The 21,699-nt window shown below is 34.3% G+C and overlaps 1 protein-coding gene across 2 annotated transcripts in view; it reads left to right on the top strand.

Annotated features, from left to right (window-relative positions):
• The window catches only part of NUP155 (nucleoporin 155), a 58,902-nt gene extending 42,076 nt beyond the window's left edge, over positions 1–16,826 (top strand). The window contains exons 23-35 of one of the 2 annotated variants that reach the window (XM_081284581.1): positions 924–1,115; positions 1,930–2,068; positions 2,749–2,884; positions 3,830–3,983; positions 4,198–4,302; positions 4,968–5,122; positions 8,753–8,882; positions 10,027–10,140; positions 11,209–11,329; positions 11,777–11,887; positions 14,483–14,619; positions 15,648–15,754; positions 16,624–16,826. In XM_081284581.1, the coding sequence (XP_081140707.1) occupies positions 924–1,115; positions 1,930–2,068; positions 2,749–2,884; positions 3,830–3,983; positions 4,198–4,302; positions 4,968–5,122; positions 8,753–8,882; positions 10,027–10,140; positions 11,209–11,329; positions 11,777–11,887; positions 14,483–14,619; positions 15,648–15,754; positions 16,624–16,762 (1,740 nt within the window). In that variant the 3' untranslated portion in view covers positions 16,763–16,826. Of the gene's footprint in view, positions 1–923; positions 1,116–1,929; positions 2,069–2,748; positions 2,885–3,829; positions 3,984–4,197; positions 4,303–4,967; positions 5,123–8,752; positions 8,883–10,026; positions 10,141–11,208; positions 11,330–11,776; positions 11,888–14,482; positions 14,620–15,647; positions 15,755–16,623 lie in introns of those variants that run through there. The other variant, XR_014020879.1, reaches the window with a different exon arrangement.
• Positions 16,827–21,699: the final 4,873 nt, after the last annotated feature.

Below are 21,699 nucleotides of genomic sequence, written 5' to 3'. Positions count from 1 at the left end.
TTTATGCCAGGTAGAATAATATTTTTAAGTTTTGTTAGGTGATAAACATAATGTAGGTAGTTTTTTTTTTTTTAAACATTTAATTTTTAGTTGTATGTAGACACAGTAACTTTATTTTATTTTTATACGGTGCCAAGGATCAAACCCAGTGGCTCATGCATGCTAGGAGAACACTCTACCACTATGCCACAACCCCAGCCCAAGTTTTTTGGCTTATTATGTGCCATCATCTTCAAAGCTTGCTTTCTTGCATCACCAACTATGTGCTCAAGGAAAGCAGATTAAATATTTGTGCAAAAATATGAGTGCAGTTTGGATATTTTGTTGATATTGGTGCTTAGAAAAAGGAAATAATCAAATCACAAAACGGTATTTTACTATAATATAAATCACCTTCATGCTTTTGAATTCTATTTTAACAAGCAAAGCTATTCAAAATATAGAACAAATTTTAATGTTAAAAGGCCTCAAATAACAAAATTTTTTTAACATTATTTAGGAAAAATAAGGTGTAAATTGAGATTGTTTTAAATGTTCTTTACTGTTATAACTGAAGTCAGTTGACCTGGCCATAATTTTAGCTCTACCTGGACTTTTCTTTCCCCGTTTGTAAGTAAAAGGTTTGAAACTACACCCACTATGGGTTCTTTTCCAACTCTACATGATTTTATGCATGTTTACAATAATTTGTTGCTGTAGCATATTTTTCTTTTTTTTTTTTTTTTAATTCTTCCTAGTTTGGGAATAAAATCCAGGTCCTTACATGTCCTAGGAAATAGCTCTACCACTGAACTATACCTGCAACCCTGTTTTCTCTTTTGAATTAGAGTCTGCTAGTGTTTAAGTTATTGAAAACATTTCACTGTGTGGAAATATAATATTTCTATAATTTGATAGAAAGGATTCTTCTCTTATCCTCCTAGGAATTTCAAGAGCAGCTGAAGATCACCACTTTTAAAGATCTGGTAATCAGGGACAAAGAACTCACAGGGGCATTAATTTCTTCTCTTATCAACTGCTACATCAGAGATAATGCTGCTGTTGATGGAATTAGTTTACATTTACAGGACATCTGCCCACTTCTGTATAGCACTGATGATGCAGTTTGTTCTAAGGTATGATGCTTTGTTATATATTTCAGTTTTTTACAGGAAGTTTCATGGTACAATGAAAAGCACACCAAATTGAGAGTCAGGAACTGTTTTGTTTTACTTAATGTGATCTCCAAGAGATCTCTTAGTTGTTTTGGCCTCAGAATCCTCAGCTATCTAAGAAAGGGGTTGGATTTCATGCTTTCTTTAATTGTATATGCTCCTTTAAGTTTGTCATAGAAGAATATTTGATATTATTTTTAGGTCTTGTTAAAAAAGAAAAGGCTTGGGCTGGGGTTGTGGCACAGTGGTACAGCGCTCACCTAGCATGCATGAGGCACTGGGTTTGATCCTCAGCACCACATTTTTTTTTTTTTTAAAGAAAAAACTTAGAAATTAAGGAAAAACACTGAATTTAGAAATTAGGGAATTTGTGTCTCTCCTTAGAAATTAAGGAAAGTCACTAAAACTTTAAGTAAATCTATTATGAATTAGAGTTAATGGAACAATTTTTATTGATCCTTTCCTACAGGTTGAAAAAAATAAATAAATCAGTGTCACATGGACTGCCTGCTGACCAATAATGTATTGACTAGGCAAGAGAATTACCTGACAAAACTGTCTTGATTAACATATTTGTGAGAGGAATTAAGAATAGCTAGGATAATTTTGACCAAAAACTTTTCTGCCTAAAATTAAGAAGAAGTAAGTTTGTAGAGTTGTTTTTATTTTTAATGGTGGTGAACCACATATAAATTTAGACATAGACTTAAATTTATGTTGACAGCATCATCCCCCTGATTTTATATTATTTTAAAGTTTTTATCATCTCTTCTAGGCAAATGAGCTTCTCCAGCGTTCCCGACAAGTTCAAAGTAAGTCTGAAAAGGAAAGAATGTTAAGGGAATCATTAAAGGAATATCAAAAAATCAGCAATCAAGTGGATCTTTCCAACGTTTGCACTCAGTATAGACAAGGTAAGAAATAAAATGTTCATCTTACCTTTTACTCATCTCAGAGGATATATGACAGTATGTGAATAAAGTAAGATGATGATGAAATGCCTCTTCCCAGAGGCAAATCTTTCTTCATTATCAGTGGCCTAAGTGATAACATGAAAAATGTAACTTTTCTTTTCTAGGGCTTTCTCAGGACCTTTCATTTGCTAGGCCAGGGCTCTACCACTGAGGTATACCCTCAGCCTGAAATTTGTAACTTTTTAACGTTGGAGTTTTAGTTCTTGTCCAGTTAACTATTAGTAATATTTATTTTTAAAATACTTAAAATTTCTTTACTGATTTTCAAAATAAAGTATGCCTCCTTTATTTGAAATTACTTTAAATCAGATCCAACCTAATATAAAAGCTATTGCCCTTAGTGCAGTTATTATTTGGTACCTGAAGATTTTTTTTCCCCTAACAAAGAACTGAAATCCTACTTTCTGTTATTTTAAGTATGATTTTTTTTTAATACTATCTGCCTGAAAAGCATATTAAGACCTTTTTCTTTAATAGTCTCACCAGAAACATTCTGTGATGTTGCCACTAGGGAGACTAATATATCATAGACCTTAATGATTAGTTTTATATGCCAGCTAAGGAAAATTATATTCAACTTAATTATAGGATAAATATGCTGTCCTTTTCTTTCCCATTAGTGCGTTTTTATGAGGGTGTGGTGGAACTTTCTCTTACTGCTGCAGAGAAGAAAGATCCTCAGGGTCTTGGACTTCATTTCTATAAACATGGAGAGCCAGAAGAAGACATGGTTGGACTTCAAGCTTTCCAAGAAAGGTGACTGCTATTACCTTAGCCAATTATCAGCTTTCAGATAGACTTTTTTTTTTTTTTAATTGTGGATGAACACAACATTTTTATTTTATTTGTTTTTATGTGGTGCTGAAGATCGAACCCAGAGCCTCACACATGCCAGGTGAGCGCTCTACCACTGAGCCATAACCCCAGCCCCTCAGATAGACTTTTGTGTCAAGTTTTGATTGATAGTATTAGGGAAATAATATTCCAAGTATAACCTTTATAAAATTTAATTCTGCCTTAATTGTTTTATAAAGACTTGTATCAGTATTAAAATTTTTAGCCCAGAAATAAAGTTTTTATCTGAAGAAAATTCTTAAGAGATTATAAATGTTTTTGGACCTACATCTGTGGTTTTTCTTTTTGTTTTGGTGTTGTGGAAGGAGTTGTTTGGGTTTTTTGAGACTTTATTGATTTTTTTAAAGGGGAAAACATTTGAAAACAAAAATGGGGTTTTCATTCAGGATAATGGTAAGTATTTTATTTTATTTATTTATTTTTAATTTTTTTTTTTAATTTCTTTAGTTAGAAGTGGACACAATGTCTTTATTTTACTTTATGTGGTGCTGAGGATCAAACCCAGTGCCTCACACACGTTAGGTGAGTGCTCTACCCTTGAGCCACAACCCCAGCCCAGAGAAAGTATATTTTTTTAATCTATTTTTGAGATAGGGTCTGCTATGTTGCCCACACTGATCTCAAATTCATGGGTTTAAGTGATCCTCCTGCTGCAGCCTCCCAAGTGCTGGGATTATAGGCATGTGCCACCACTCCGGGCTTATTATTTTTAATACTAAATATGTATTTGTATTACCCAAGTATACTTCTTGTGTATATACTATTTTCTTGTATATATTTACATTTTATAAAGTAAATCAAATGCTTTTAGTTAAATAACATACTTCCTTTTGTGTTCTATTTCAGATTAAACAGCTACAAGTGCATTACAGACACCCTTCAAGAACTTGTAAATCAAAGTAAGGCTGCTCCTCAGTCTCCTAGTGTACCCAAAAAACCTGGTCCTCCAGTGCTATCATCTGATCCCAATATGCTGAGCAATGAAGAAGCAGGACACCATGTAAGGGGCATAGCATATTTTCTTGTGAAAGTACACCGTGTTTTAGAAATTCTGTAAGGTAGGGGTGGCATAATCACTTGAGGAAAGGTAGTAGCTCTTAGAAGTTTCTGTTCAATGATTCTTGATTTCTTATTAGGGGTTTAGAGTTAAAGTGTTGTGATGCCCAACAACAAAACCTTTAACTATGCTAATTTTGCTGTTTTATTTATTTTAGTTTGAACAAATGCTCAAATTGGCTCAGCGATCCAAGGATGAGCTCTTTAGTATTGCTCTTTATAATTGGTTAATACAAGCTGACCTTGCCGATAAGCTACTACAGGTAAAAAATGTTTTTTTATTGCAATGTTGTTAATATTAATTTATATTTTTAACTAGTATAACTTAGTAATTTAAGCAAATATATAGTTGTAGGAAATTCTTTTCTCGTCCTGTACCTACCATCAGTTGTTATAAACCTAAGTATGTAATATAATTTCTTTTCCTAAGAAGCCAAGTAGACTGTTGCTTTAACTTTCTTGCTTAGAAGTTATTTAGGATAATGTACATTGTGGAGTAGAAATGACTGGGTTATGAATTATGAACTTCATCTTATCTCTGCTTTTAAATCACTATGTGACTATGGACATGTTCTTTTACTACTCTCTCAATATTCCTTTTTCTATAAAATGACTATCTGAAATTCATTAATTTTAAGGTCACCTTTGAACTCAGAACCTAGTCAATATCTATGTTCTCAAAGCTTATTTAAAGATTTGTAATTTTATTTTTATTAACCTAATTGAATTGTTATAGAAACTTGTTAACTAGTAAAACAAGAATCATTTGTAATGAGAAAAATTGCCTATTCTTTTATCTTATTTTATTGGATTCTAATTTTGCTTATTTCATGCAACAAAGCAAAATTATAGTTGCTTTAGAAATATTGTGTTTTTGACTTAAGACTGGTGTTCAGAACATTTTTCTGAGTAACCATATAATTTCTAGATTGCTTCTCCATTTCTGGAGCCACATCTAGTCCGAATGGCCAAAGTGGATCAAAACAAAGTTCGTTATATGGATTTACTCTGGAGGTATTATGAGAAGAACAGAAGTTTTAGTAATGCTGCTCGTGTCCTATCCAAATTGGCTGACATGCATAGGTATGGCATAATATTCTCATTGTGAAGAATTATTAAAGACCTAGTTATATGTAGTTATATACAGATTTCAAAAATGAAGTGAAATCTATTCAAGTTAAGTAGAATTTTAATTCAATTTAAGTAGAATTTTTTATGCTTTTACTTGAATTTACCTATAGATCATAATTCTCTGTTGTGGGGTGTGGGGTACTGGGAATTGAACTCCTAGGATTACAGATGTGTGCCACCATACCCAGCTTCCTTTTTTAAAAAAAATATTGTATGGGCTGGGGTTGTGGATCAGTGGTAGAGCGCTCACCTCGCACATGCGAGACCCTGGGTTTGATCCTCAGCACCACATAAGAATAAATAAGTGAAATAAAGGCATTAAAAAATAATAATAATAATAATGTATAGTAGGTAGGTAATAAAAGAATCCTCATTAGACCCTCTTTATTCAAACTGCCTTATAATTTTTTTCCTTAAAGTATGTCTTTATAGTCTTTCCCGAGTAACAGTAGTTAATTATTATTAAGTAAAAGATCAAAAACTATTTCTCACTCTACAGACTGAGATGTATCCCCAGCCCTTCTTATGTTGTGTTAAATTACTAAAAATGTCTCACAGCTTACATATTAAGGATTAAGAATTTCATTAAGACAATCATGGAGATTTAAATTATATTATTATTATCAAATGATCATTTGATATAATATTGGAAAGATCATTCTTTTAACCTTCTATTTTCATGTGTAACTATTTCAAAAACTGGGGATTGGTTGATTTAGCAAGGAAAGGTATGGAGACAGAGCTGATATCAAATCACATTAATGAGAATTATTGCTTAAAGAGTTCATATGGATCTGGGTGCTTTGGCACACATCTATAATCCCAGCAACTCAGGAAGAGGAGGCAGGAGGATCACTTGAGCCCAGGAGTTCAAGGCCATCCTGAGTATTATAGTGAGATCTTGTAAAAATCAGGGGGTAGTGGTAACCCAAGGGTGTAGCTTACTGGTAGAACACAAATTTAGTATGTACCAAGACCTGTGTCCATCTCCAGCACCAAAAGAAAAAAATTCAGTTATAGCAAGTGTGATTATGCGCATTAATGTGCAGATATATATTATATTGCACATGTTTCTTAGTTTTCTCTCCTTCCTTAGTCATAATAGTTACTTGATTTTTTTTAAGTTCCCCTTCATGCAAAAGATGAAATGACTTTAAAGTTCTAAAAGACAGTTGCCAGTAAAAGCCTGGATTAATTTATAACTTTTATAATTAAGGATTAACATTATTAAACCTTAAATTCACTGTAGCTACATGAATTAAAGTTATGTAATCCAATGTTTGAGAACATGTTACATGCTGTACTCTAGAGTTACATATGGCCTGTGCCCTAATCCAGACTTTTAGTATTTCATTTCAAGATTACTCTTATTATTCTTATGTAGTCCTAAATACCATTACCATATAGATCTCTTTATGCCATTTTTATTGTGCCATATTGCCTTAAAACTTTATCAACTCTAGCCAGGTACTTTGGCACACACCATAATCCTAGCTACTTGGACAGCTGAAGCAGGATTGCAAATTTAAGACCAGCCTAGACAACTTGAGACTTTTTCTCAAAATAAAATTTTAATGAAGGGATGTTGCTCATTAGAAGGATGCTTGCCTAGCATGTATGAACTGAGGTTCCATCCTCAGTACCACAGAAACAAAACAAAATGGAAAATTAGAGTCTCTTAATTGCCCATCTTTAATAGTACTTTACCTTTTATCTTGTTGCAAAAATCATTATATTGCTGGATTTAGAAACTCCCTTTTAAGAACATTCATTATTCACACACATAACCTAATTTCCTCCTATGTGAGATTCCCTATCCATTCACCCTTTAGTTCTCACTTAGTCTTTTTCCATAATAAATTTTTCCAACTATTGCATTACTTTTTGCTCTTTTGCTCACTGCAATCTTCTTGTATATATGGGCTGCACCAAATTAATTGGCAGCGATAGAATGTTATATTTTAAATAACTTGGAAATATTATTTGCTTTTTAAATATTCAGTTGAGAGGGAGTTGGAGTTGGAACCGGGAGTAAAGCTCTTTTAGTAACAGGGCCCCTAAATGTACAGAGTACTTAATATTTAGCCTTAAGGGTAATGCTAGTTAATTGCCATACACAGTTCTGCTTTGAAAAACAGAAGAGAAAGAGAGAGAGTTCTTTTTAAATTTGGTTTCTTTTGTTTGAAGAAAAAGAGGAACCATAATTATAGAGAAGGACAGTTTAAATAAAGCCTTCTTTGAGAGTAGAGAAAGTCAATTTTTTCCTGATGCCAATTGGAATGAATTGGTTGCAAAAGATAAATTTAATGCAGATTGATGAGAGGTTCCCTACAAGTAAATGAATTGGTTTGCTTTTAATGACAAGCTAATTTATGATGTCAAGTTTGTGGAATATAAAGGACTGAAGCTGGCAGCCATGAGATCCATGCTTGGGACTTTCTAATACCTATCAATAGGTCAGCAAGCAAATGTGTTTTGAGTGCCAGTGTTCAAGGCATACAGGAAGCAGTAGTGAACAAGACAGGCACTATCCTCTTCTGACCTTCTAGTAGACAAAGACCAGAGATAAATAAATTCAGGTTCTATAAATACAATAAAAATGTATAATATAATAGCAAGTGCCTGGCAGGGGTGGGGAGCTGTTGTAGTTAGGAGTCGTTGAAAAAGGCCTCAAGAGAGGAGCTGGGGCTGTGGCTCAGTGGTAGAGCACTTGCCTAGCATGTGTGAGGCACTGGATTCCATCCTCAGCATCACATAAGTTAATTAATTAAATAAAGATATTATGTCCATCTACAACTAAAAAAAAAAAAAGTCCTCAGAGAAAGTGTCATTCAATTTGAGACTACAAGGGCAAGAAGTAGGCAACTGTATAGAAATGGAGGAAAAGTGGTCAAAGCAAAGTAATGAATCTGTACAGAAGTGCTGCGGAATACAGGTTTGTTGTGTTTGGGGCACAAGAAAGAAAGCTGGTGTTGGAGATAGTGAACATAGGAATGAGTAGAAGGAGATGAAGTTGGGAGAAGTTAGGAAAAGGTGATTAAAGGGTCTTTAGAGAATACATATCGTTGTAGTCCATGAGTTTTAAGTGGTCGTCCTGGGTGCCGTGTGGAAAATTAAATGTAATATAGACTTTTTAAGGTAGAAATATGAGGAATAATAAAAAAGTTTTTCCTTAATTTTAGAAGAATCTATGTTATCTTCATTTTCTTTGGTTTAAGTTTTTTTGAGGCAACGTCTCACTATGTTGCCCAGGCTGTTTACAGACTCTTTGGGCTCAAGCAATCCTTCTGCTTCAGCCTGCCAAGTAGCTGAGTCTACAGGCTCACGCCACCACACCCAGCTATTTAATATACTGAACTGACGTTTTAAAATAGGAAGATACTTTTTAGATGTAGAATTTGTTGTCTAAAATCATGAATCTCTCATTAGAAATCTAAAATAGATTTATTAGAAAAATAATTTTTCACATTTCAAATGGCCTTTTATGCTCATTTGGTTTAAAATAGTACATCCTACATGGCATGTTTATATATTTCGTTCTTCAAAATCGTATAACTAAAAATGAAGGGTTTTCCCTCCTAGCACAGAAATTTCACTTCAGCAACGGTTAGAGTACATTGCCCGAGCCATTCTTAGTGCCAAAAGTTCCACTGCCATTTCGTCAATAGCTGCAGATGGTGAATTCCTTCATGAATTAGAAGAAAAAATGGAAGTAAGTATCTCTGAAAAAAAAAGAAGTAAGTACACTTAAGCTATATCCTTATAGAGTAGTTGCCACATATTTATTTCACTTTTCCTTATTTCCCTGGTAAATGGTAGGTTTATAGAGGTGATTATTATTAATTCTAGTCTCTTCTGCTTGTATGTATTTATTTTCTGTTTAGGTATAAATCTTAGAGAGATTTTAAGTATACCAGAACTTGGAATACAAAGACATCGCTGCAATTTAACTTACAAATTTTGGCATGGGAGGAGCAGTGCTGGGGATTGAACTCAGGGCACTTGACCACTGAGCCACATCCCCAGCCCTATTTTGTATATTTTGTATTTAGAGACAGGGTCTCACTGAGTTGCTCAGCGCCTCACCATTGCTGAGGCTGGCTTTTAACTCATGATCCTCCTGCCTCAGCCTCACAAGCTGCTGGGATTTCAGGCTTGCACCGCCATGCCCAGCTTAATTTATACATTTTAACTGTGATATTTCTGTACTTTTTAATCAACTGTTGGAACAAGATGTTTGTTATGGTATATTCACCATTGATTCTATAAACATAAGGAGTAAGATAAATTGCCTTAACTAAGAGACCAAAAAATTTAGTTGTCTATGTGCAAACAGCTTATTTCTCATTCACAGAAATTGAGTGGATGTTCCTGATTGGCAGGTGACTTTCTTCCACATGTTTGATTTAGGGACCCAGGTTCTGTTTTCTAATACTGCCATTCCCTAGGGCCTTGGCTTTTATCTGACAGGAAGAGAAAGAAAAAAATGTATAAGAAGCACTTTTACACTCAGAAAAACCATGGCCCTTTACTTCTGCTTTCATTCTATGAAGAGAACTTATTCATGTGGCCATACCACTTTGCATAGGTGACTGGAAAGGCCGGTCTAGTTAGTTATGTGTCTGGCTACATTCATGGGAGGTACTAGTGGGCAGCAAAGGCTTTCTGCTGTAGTACATACCCTGTGACGTCTATTATGTTGAAATGAAGTCTCTTCACAATGATGTTACTCTATTATAATAGAGATCTTAATTGTATATTATTTTTATTTTAGCGAACTTTACTGGGAGTTATTCCTTCAAGCACTTGTTAACTTATAATAAAGAGATTAAAACATTATTTTCTGTCCAAAATAGGTTGCTAGGATCCAACTTCAAATTCAAGAAACACTACAAAGACAGTATTCCCATCATTCTTCTGTACAGGATGCAATTTCTCAGTTGGATTCTGAGTTAATGGACATAACTAAGGTAATAAAAAAGCGAGTGAAATTCCTATAATGGTCACCTTACTTTTAGAAATTCTTTGTTTCATATTTTGCTTTTTGTTTCCTGAGAAATATGATTCTACCTCTACAAAATAAGAACAGCCATCCTTGGTAGCTTGTCACTGGATGAGTAGATGATAACTGTTGCATCTGACTCCTAGAAAATGTTGAGCTTCCCCTGCCAGTCTTGTAGCTGAGAAGAACGTATTAGTCTCACCTGGGGGTCTATATTAAAATCAGCTAATTTATGGCCTTGTTTCTTGCCTTGGGAAAAGTAACTTATGTTTACTTAATTCTCCAAGCCTCTCTCATTCTGTACCCTTCTTTAAAGTTCCTTCTTCGGTTATTCTTAGACATGGTTCCAAGTACCCTGAAACACTCCCAAGATTTGTCAGTATTCTCTTAATTATGAACATCTGGTTTAAACAACACTAATTCTAAAAGAAGTATCATTACAGTACCTCTGCCTGGCCAAGAAAAAAAAGGAGATAAGTACTAATCTGGAATTATGGCCATCTTTTTTTTTTTTTTTTTTTGTGGTGCTGGGGATTGAATCCAGGGCCTTGTCATGCGAGGGAAGCACTCTACCAACTGAGCCATATCCCTAGCCCTGGAGTTATAACCATCTTTATACAGGTTGAGCATTCCTAATCCATAGTGCTCCAAAATCTGAAGCTTTGAGCACCAACATGATACCACAAGTAGAAAATTCCATGCCTGACCTTGTGATGTGTCATAGTCAAAACATAAAATTATTTAAAATATTATATAAGACTTTGATCAGGCTGTGTGTGTGTATAAAGCATGTAAGAAACATTAATGAATTAAATGTTTAGACTTAGTTCCTATCCTTAAAATATCTCATTGTGTATATTTATATATTCCAAAATTTGAAACATTTATTCCTAAGCATTTTGGATAATGAATATCTACCCTGTATCATGGTTTAGATACTTTGATATCTTGATATCTTGATTATTTTTAATTTTGAAGGAATACTTCAATATTAATCTCTGCTTGGTTGTTTAATTGTGGGATTTTTCTTCCACAGCTTTATGGGGAATTTGCTGACCCATTTAAACTCGCAGAGTGTAAACTTGGAATAATTCATTGTGCTGGTTATTCAGACCCCATATTGGTGCAGACCCTTTGGCAAGATATCATAGAGAAAGGTAAGTGTTGGATTATAGTAAATTAACATACATTATTTAGTGATATGGTAGAGGCATGCAAACTGCTAGTAGATAATATTCCTAGGGCTAAGGAAAAAGGTATACCTAAGAAGAGAGAGAGTTGGGGCATCTGCATAGAGTGGAGGGTGATCATATAGACAGCAATCCCACTAAAAATCTGGAAACACCTTCAGTAGAAAGAATGTGTCATTTCTAGGATTTATGGTACATAATAAGGGATATTGTGACACTTCCCTCAAATCTTATAATCTGGTAAAATGAGAGCATTTATCAGACAGTAACAGGAACACAGAATCTGCTAATTATATGAATGTGAATCTCAATTCTATAATATTTCGAACCTTGAAACAATTAAATAGCCAGCCAATATAAACATTTTACACTAAAAATAATTTGGGTTTCTACTGACATATCTCTTTCTTACAGAGTTGAATGATAGTGTAACATTGAGCTCCACAGATAGAATGCATGCTCTCAGTCTGAAGATCGTCCTCCTTGGCAAAATTTATGCTGGTACACCTCGCTTCTTCCCTTTAGGTAAGCAGTAACCTTAGGTGCTGTCATGTTCCATTTTCTGATGATTTTCTTCATTTGATGACTTTTTTCTTTTTTTTTTAAAGACAGAGGGAGAGAGAGAGAATTTTAAAATTTATTTTTTAGTTTTCGGCGAACACAACATCTTTGTTTGTATGTGGTGCTGAGGATGGAACCCGGGCTGCACGCATGTCAGGGGAGCGCGCTACCACTTGAGCCACATCCCCAGCCTGATGACTTTTTTTTTATTGAGAAGTAATGATCCTTAGAGTGAAAAATAGAGTATCTTTGTTGCTATCGAGCTCAGCAGTTTAATTATACCTCCAAAAAAAAGGACCTCAGAAAATAGCATAACTTGTTCATTAATAGTTGAATATAAACACTTTTACCAACTTTCCAAGTTTAAATATCCATTTTCAGATTGTGCATATTGCAAATTATAAGTGATTATATTGTTGGTAACTCAGTGCAAGGTTGTGAAGAGGAAAGTTTCTGATGTTTTATGCTTGATTTAACTGCTCTGTTACACAGATTATATTTTTCTTTAAATGGTTAGGTTACAATCTTAATTATTTGAACTCCTTTCCTATGCAGACTATAATTGTTTTATAGGCAACTATTGAGTTACTTGCCAATCTGTAGTTTTTTCTGTTTTAAAACAATAGAAGCACCAAAAATACATCCATGAAGTGGAATACTAAGCACTTTTGTGTTATTGAAAAATATTGAAAAACATGAATGAATGTGCTCGTAATATAGCATTATTTCTTTTACTTTTACTCATTCATTTACTTACATATATTACAGTGCTAGCGTGTAATACTAGGCAAGTGCTGTACCACTGAGCTATACCCCCAGCTCTCAATTTTTTTTAACAATTGGTTCTTTTTAGTTGTACATGACGGTAGAAACCATTTTGACATAATTATAAAAGCATGGAATATATTCTAATTCAGTACCTCCTCTTCCCCTTCCCTCTCCCTACCCCATGCTCTTTTCCCTCAATTGATCTTTCTGTCATTTACCCGTAGTGTATTTTTTAACACTCTCATTGTTTTTGTTTTGTTTGTTATCTATTTTTTAGTTGTAGTTGGACACAATACCTTTATTTTATTTATTTACTTTTATGTGGTGCTAAGGATTGAACCTAGGGCCTCGCACATGCTAGGCGAGCGCTCTACCGCTGAGCCACAACCCCAGCCCCTGTTTTATTTTATTTTTTTTTTTAATTAATTTCTTGTGGATGTACACAATGGTGAGATTCCCTGTGGTGTATTTATATAGGTACATAGGAAAGTTATGTCAGATTTATTCTAGTCTTTTCTTTTCCCATCCCTCTTTAAATTATTTTTTTTTTCATGAGCATTCAAAGTTGTTTATAGGCCACCTCAGATGGTTAGCATCCACTCCTTGAACATGGTCAGAAATGCAACCATTATAATCATACCCCTATTTCTTATAGGCATAGTATTAAGAGTACTGTGCCATTTCACAGATAGAGAAATAAAGTATATAAAAGAACAGGGGCTAAGGGTATAGCTTAGTGGTAAAGCATTTGCCTAGCATGTATAAGGCCCTGGGTTCAATCTCCAGCACCTTAAAAAATAAATAAATAAGCAAACATAAGCTAGGTGAAGTGATGAATGCGTGTAATCCCAACTTGTCCAGAGTGTGAGGCATTAAAATTTTTTAACATTTTAAAATCAGGATGCAGTAGCCGTTTCTGAAAAGTTATTAAAGATACAGTTTTTAAAAATATGTTTTTCAAAAACTATCAGATCCTCTAGTAGAATTATGAATAGTCTCTGTTCTTCTTGTACCTTTTCATATTTTTCTGAGTTCCTTAAGATGTTATAGTTTTTTCTTAGTATCTTGAAAGTGTACAATTTAATAGTTTTAGCATATTTATAGAGTTGTGCAGCCATTATCATAGTCTAGTTTTAGGACATTTGCATCATCCCCAAAAGAAACTCTGTCCTACTACTCTTGTAATCCTAGTAATTAAGGAATCTAAAGCAAGAAGACCACAAGCTCAATGTCAGCCTCAGCAACTTAGCAAGATCCTGTATCAAAAAACAAAAAGGACTGACGTAGCTCAGTGGTAAAACACCCCTGATTTCAATCTCTAGTACTGAGGAACAAAAAAAAGAAACCCTGTACTTATTAGTTGTCATTACCCATTCCTCCCCATCCTCCAGCCCTAGGGAACCACTAATCTACTTTTTTGCCTCCAGATTTGCCTGTTCTGGTGCATGAGTGTGTTTATCAAAGTTAGGGGGGTTTAGAATAAATAAATATATGTACATATACATGTGTGTGTGTGTGTGTATATATATATATATAGAGAGAGAGAGAGAGAATGTGTGTGTTTTTTTGTTTATTTTGGGAGGTTTTGGGTGGTGGTATAGAATCCAGTGACTTGTACATACTACATACTAAGCATGCATTCTACCACTGAGCTATACCCTCAGCACCCTACATATTTTTAATTGGTTTTCAAAAGATATCCCCCAGAAACTACTCAGCTATGAGTAAGACTTAACTTTTAATGTCAAGAGTTTTAAAAAATTCTAATTTCGAATCTTTTTCTTTCTCTAGATTTTATTGTACAGTTCTTAGAGCAGCAAGTTTGTACTTTGAACTGGGATGTAGGCTTTGTAATACAGACCATGAATGAAATTGGAGTACCATTACCTAGACTATTAGAAGTTTATGATCAACTATTCAAATCAAGGGTAAGGAAAAATATTAAGATAAATTATTTAATTAATTAAACTAATTTTTCTAGATACAGAGTGGGACATTTTGATTTCATATTTTTAACTGTGATATCACTTAATCTAATAGAGTTGCAGCAGGGATTTGCTTCATTGACTATTAGAAATTATACTTAAGACTTTAAAAACTGCTGAGAGATGCTTTGCTAGATACCATGATTAAAATGAAATGTTAACATTTTTAATATTAATAAACATAATTATATATACTTTACTCTTGGTTGGATGGGCTAAACCTGGGTATGTACCAAACATTTAAGAATTGTCTTTTTTTTTGGTGGTACTGGGGATCAAATCAGGCACCTTGCACATCCCAGGCAAGTGCTCTATCACTGAGCTACATCCCCAGCCAAATTATTTTGAAAGAACAAAATAACAGTATATTTGTTCAGTGTAACCTAATCAAAAGTATCAGTGCTTAACAATTATTTTCACCCATACTGAACCCTATCAGACTATATATTTTGTAATTTTTATACTAAGTTAAAAGATTCCAAATAAAACCTTGTTGAACTAGATGTTTTGTTTTGTTTTTGTTTTTATAGTAGCATCACACAGTGCTTTGCAAGGCATCTTATACATCTTTCTTATTTGAGCCTCATAATATACCTATGATGGAAATGAGCAAATAGTAGTATCCTCGTTATCTGTTGCAAAAGGACAAGAGCAGAGAAATTAACTAACCTGCTCAAGTCACATGACTAGGAACTGTTGAAGCCAGATTTAAGATTCTGTGACTGCTAGTGTAGTCTTTGTATTATGCCAGAGTAAGACTGCTTAAGTTCAAAGTAAAAATCGTATCACAGCCCATAAATAGACTTTTCTTTCACATCACATTCCTAAACAGGACATTTACATGTTCTTCAAAGTACATCAGTACATCAAATCCTCCTAAGAGATATTTCAGCATGGTTTTTAAGTTCAAAATATTAAACACAGTTTGCCTTATAACTCATTTAATCTATATATACATATATTCTTTATAGGATCCATTCTGGAACAGAATGAAGAAGCCACTACACCTTTTGGATTGTATCCATGTGCTATTAGCAAAATATGTTGAGAATCCTAACCAAGTTTCAAATTGTGAGAGGTAACTATGATTAAATATTGTATTCTAGAAAAAGATTTTAAATGCTTCTAATAAATACCTGGGTAACAAATTTTGAGAGAATGTGGGAAAATGTGGGGATTAGAGATTATGTCCTGTTTACATCAGCAGTAACTTTTGATATCAGCATTTATGAAAAGTGGGATTTTTTTTTAGTGTTTTAGCCGCAATTCTAATCAATTCTTTTTTTTTTTTTTAATTTTTAATATTTATTTTTTAGTTGTAGTTGGACACGATATCTTTATTTTATTTATTTTTATGTGGTGCTGAGGATCGAACCTGGGGCCTCCCACGTGCTAGGCGAGCACTCTACCGACGAGTCACAATCCCAGCCCACACAATCCTTAATCAATTCTACAAGTGAACATGTATCCTTTATGAATGACTTCTAAACATCTTCTGCTTTAAATTAATGACCCAGTACTAAGATATTTCAGTTATGTCATTGTGATATGGTTGGCCATTTTCAGGAATATTATTCTTTTGATAAAGCCAAAAGGAGGAGCTGGGGAGCTCAGTTGGTAGAGTGCTTGCCTTGCATGCACAAGCCCTGGGTTCAATCCCCAGCACCACACACACACACAAAAAGCCAAAACGATATAAATAATATTAACAGGAATCATCCCTTCGTGACTCCTCATTATAATATTCTTCAAATGGAAAATTGTGGTTATTTGGTAATTGGCCTCCCCCAAAGTGTCCTTCTCAGTTTTCAAGTATTTGCCATTAATGTAGTCATTGCTTTTCTGTGAGACTAAAAGTAAGATTAGCAGAATTGGAGAGAAGAAACCCTATAAAAGGTAATGTTTCTAAATGTATAGGTAATTGATCCGGTATCATTTCCTTTACAGGAGAAGATTTACAAATCTCTGCCTGGATGCTGTTTGTGGTTATCTGGTTGAGCTCCAGTCTATGAGCTCTTCAGTAGCAGTCCAAACCATCACTGGGAATTTTAAATCCCTTCAAGCAAAATTAGAAAGACTTCATTGATAATTGTAATGTATTTTTGTCCATGCATTTTGATCTGTAAAATAAAAGCTTAGCTGGGTCCAGATATCAAGTATTCTAAGAATTTAGATGCAATTTTAATAGAAATGTGTTTTTAATAAGTGGCTAATACTTACAAATATAGCACATTTGCCAAAAGAATTCTTTTATATGACTATATTTTGTTTTTTAATAGTGGGTTTGGAACTAACTAAATAAATAATTGGTATGGGCTGGGGTTGTAATTCAGTGATGAGGGTTTTCTGTGTTGCCCCGAGTTCAATCCCCTACACCAAAAATAACAATAATAATGATAATTGGTTTAGGAAATAATAAATTAGGTTATGTTTATATTTAACACAAGGATTTTTTTTTAATTCTTGTTTTGAATTTTACTCTAGGCAGAAATTTTAAATTTATATTATTACTTTTTAAGTAGAATATCAGTACCAAAATTTCAAACAATAGTTCTTAAATAGGCAAATGACTGTTTTATTTTTAAATATCATCTTTGTAAAGAAGTTTCTGTAACTACTAATTTTATCAGTTATATCCCTTGGGGTTTGAAATGTAAACTTAGTTACTTGAGCAGGTGAATACTTGCAACTAATGTTCTGTGGTTTAGAGGTAAACCTACATAGGGAGATACCATTTCCTTTAAGTGTCCACCTGGCTCTTCTTTGGTTTTGTAATTACTGTTTCCATTAAAGCCATGGTTCTCAAAGTGTGTGTTTCAAACCAGCAGCAGCAACATCACTTGGGAATTTGTTAGAAATTCAGATTCCTGAGTCCCTCTCAGACCTACTGAATCAAAACCTTTGTGGGTGAGGCCCAGCTTTCTGTTTTAACAATCTCTCCTAGGGATTCAAGTGCATGTCAAGTTTCAAGCAACTCCATCAGCAAATACTACTGCTTTCTGTAGTTTATGGATTAGGTCACCTAATTCCTTCACCTCCTTTCCTTATTAGTAACCATAACTCATGAGTTTTATCCAAGACACACAATGTGTAAAGGCAAAATTGTTAGCAATGTTGTCTTTAGCAAATTGCAATAACTAAATCAAGTCTTCCAAAGTCATGGCAATAAGAAAAAAGAGTAAGAATAACTAGAGCTAATAAAAAAGCAAAAATACTGTCCTTTTTTCATTCTCCTTTTATACCACTAAGAATAATTATATTTAGTTTCCTGTCACTAATGCATGTCTAACAATTTTTAGGTACATTTTGAATATAATTTTACTTCCACTTTTATCTTTTCCTAAGATCATAGGGATCCCTTCTCCACATTTTTTCTCGTAGAATTTAGTTCCCCTTTCTCCTCCAGTCTCCTAATATATTAATATGTACAGAATTCAATATAGCACTAATAGAATTTCGCTACCTCTCATTTTTCACCTTTTCATTTCCTTAGCTATTTTAAATATGTAAAATGAATGTATATTATGTATTATCAGTTTTGTAAATTTAAAATTCTGTCATATCTACTTACAAATGAAGATCTTCTTAAAATATTATAATTTAGACTTGACTTCATTTCTGCTAAAAATACAGTTTTGTTTTAAGCACATTTACATATCAACACATTAATATATGTTTTGAATATACTCAACTTATAATATTGAGTGTATCTGAGTACAGTTTTGAAGGACTACCATGTATGGTCTGTAAAAGTAAAAAATCTGAACTTTGCCCCATTTATTCACATAGCACACACTGAGAGAGTTTAAGAATTTCAGCCCCCGTGCTGGGCGCCGTCCTGCATGACTGTAATTCCAACAGCTCCGTAATCCCAGCAGCTCAGGAGGCTGAGGCAGGAGGATCACAAGTTAAAAGCCAGCATCAGCAAAAGCAAGGTGCTAAGCAACTCAGTGAAACCCTCTCTCTAAATAAAATACAAAAGAGGGCTAGTGATGTGGCTCAGTGGTAGAGTGCCCCTGAGTTCAATCCCCGCTACCAAAAAGAATTCTAGCCCCCTGCAGATGTTTGCAATACCTTCTGGAGGTAAGGTCCCTAAAAGACAAATTATGAAAATGAATAAAGGATAACAAGTAATAGGAAGGATGTGGTGGAAAGGGAACCCTAATACACTATTGATGAGAATTTAAATTAGCACAGTCAATGTGGAAAAAATTATGTCCTCTCTTTTTTAGTCCTCCAGAACAGTGTTCCTAAAACTAGCATTCAGAAAAATCATCTGGATAGCCTATGAAACCAGATTCTTAAGTTCCTCCTCTAATGGATGTTGATCCTGGCAGTTTAGTGATCAAACTTGCAGTAGTATTGTTCTAGCACATTCATTCAGTGCATAGATATTCTTTGGTGTTTGATCAGAACAAACATAGACAAATGACACACACACATATATATATATATAAAATTTCCTCACCTTTTCCCTCAGAAGTTACATATGGGCTGGGGTTGTAGCTCAATGGGAGGGCACTTATCTAGCATATGTGAGGCCCTGGGTTCAATCCTCAGCACCACATAAAGATAAATAAATAAATTTATTGTGTTCATCTACAACAACAACAAAAAAATTAAAGAAAAAGAAGTTATATATTTACAGGGTAACATATAAGACTCCATTGCAGATGAGTAAAATTAAAATAACAAGAAATCTCAAGTTAATTTTATCACAAGAAGCATTTATTTGTCCTCAAAATTAAAAAGTCCAAGAATAGAGCTATTTCCACATGGCTAGATCCAGAGCCCAGTATCTTCAGGACTTTCTCTAGCTCATCTCTGTCCTTTTCATGTTCATTCTGTCTTTTTTTGCAAACAGTTTACTCTATAACTCCTGGGAGAATATGGGTAGTGTTATTCTGTTAACACTAACTCAGAAGTGCAATTAACAGAAAAGGCCTAAGATGGTCTCTGATTGACCCTGCCTTTTAGTGATGGACTCAGTGTTAGGGCAGGTTAGGTACAGGATCATCATGGAACAGGAAAGAATGCTTCTCTGAAGAATTGGATGGTGGGCACACGAGTCTACTATGTCTGTCCACCTGCATTGCTTAGTATTCACTTCCTGTATTGTGATGAAAAGTATAATAATACCAGGGTTCCAAAAAGCTTGATCCCAGAGCAGGATATACAAGACTACCCCACAGCACACCATAATTGAATTCTAAGTGAACTAGGAATAAAAAGAAACAGCCTGATAAAGGGTCTCTGTGAACAACACAAGTAAACACAATGGTGAAAGACTCAATGTTCAGAAGTGCTGAAGTAAATGTCTTTATTTGCAGATGACAGAATTGTCTATAGGAGAGTTTACAGAATATAGAGAAAATACTAGAGCCAGTAACCAGAAATACTAGAACTAAGTTTAGGATATAAGGTCATAGGATATAAGGCCAGTGTACCAAAGTGAATTGGATTTTTATATACTAGCAACAAGTATTCAAAATTTTTACAATAGCCAAGCACAATGGTGCACTTCTTTAATCCCAGTCTAAGGAGGCTGAAGAATGAGGATCGATTCAGCCAGGCATGGTGACACATGACTGTAATCCCAGCTATTTGGGAAGTAGGAGGTTTGCAAGGCCAGCCTCAGCAACTTACTGAGGCCCTAAATAACTTAGTAAGAACCTGATTGAAAATAAGAAATTAAAAAAGGGGGGTTGGGGATATAGCTTAGAGGTAAAGCATCCCTGTGTCAATCCTCAGTACCCTTCCCAAAAAAGAAAGATGGCTTCAGACCTGCCTGGGCAATAGCGCAAACCCAATCTTGTGCTACTTGGAATTAAACCCTGGTCCTCGCAAAGGTTAGGCAGAGTACTCTATATCACTGAGCTACATCCCCACCCCTTTTTGTTTTACTAAGTTGACCAACAAGTTGGACAAATTTTCATATCATTTTTGTGCACTTAGCATTAAAAAGAAGCTAAATAAAAATATTCCCAAGACAATTTTAAATTGATAGATCAACTCTTCTGAATTAATTTTGGACTCAGATATTGATGTCTGATTTTCAACACAATATTCTTGGGAAAGGCAATCAGCATGACTCTGAGTGTCCCACTGTTTCACAGGGTATGCCAAGAATGCAGCACACTGACCATTCTTTCCCTGGGCCATTTCCAAGGGATGTGTTTGCTTAGGTAGTGTCTCAAAACAATGAACCAGGCTATTTGCCTCTCAGTAAATGCAAAGAACTCAAACTATCCCTATTTGCTGAGGACATGATTCTATATTTAAAACACCCACCAGAAAACTTCTAGAACTCATATAAGTGAATGCAGCAAAATAGTAGGATACAAAATTAATACCCATAAATCAGTTGATTTATGTGTTCCTATACATCAGTAATTAATCAATTGAAAGAGAAATTAGGAAAACTATCCCATTCACAAAAGCCTTAGAAACTAAAATATTTGGGAATCAATCTTAGCAATGTAAAGAGGTGAAAATACTCTACTATGAAAACTACAGAACACTATAGAAAGAATCCAAAGAATTTAGGAGATGGAAAGATCATGCAATGTTCTTGGATAGAAAGAATTAATATTGTCAAAATGGCCATACTACCATAATTGTTATACAAGTTTAATGCAATTCCTATTAAAATCCTAATGACATGCTTCATAGAACTAGAAAAAGCAGTCATGAAATTCATTTGGAAAAATAAGAGGCCCAGAATAGCCAAAGTAATCCTCAGCAAGAAAAGTGAAGCAGGAGGTATCACAATACCAGACCTTAAATTATACTTCAGAGCTAGAATAGCAAAAATGGCATAGTCTTGGCACCAAAGCAGATGCAAAGATCAATGGTACAGAATACAAGACATAAAGACAAATGCACATAAATACAGTTATACTACAAAAAGGTGCCAAAAACATACATTGGAGAAAAGATAGCCTCTTCAACAAATGGTGCTGGGAAAACTGGAAATCCGTATATAACAAAATGAAATTAAACCCCTATCTCCTCCATTTATGT

This window comes from Spermophilus citellus, assembly GCF_964194105.1.
Source record: "Spermophilus citellus genome assembly, chromosome: 1".
Lineage (NCBI taxonomy): Eukaryota > Metazoa > Chordata > Mammalia > Rodentia > Sciuridae > Spermophilus > Spermophilus citellus.
The sequence above is the reverse complement of the archived record's forward strand: the minus strand, read 5'-3'. Positions and strand labels throughout refer to the sequence as shown.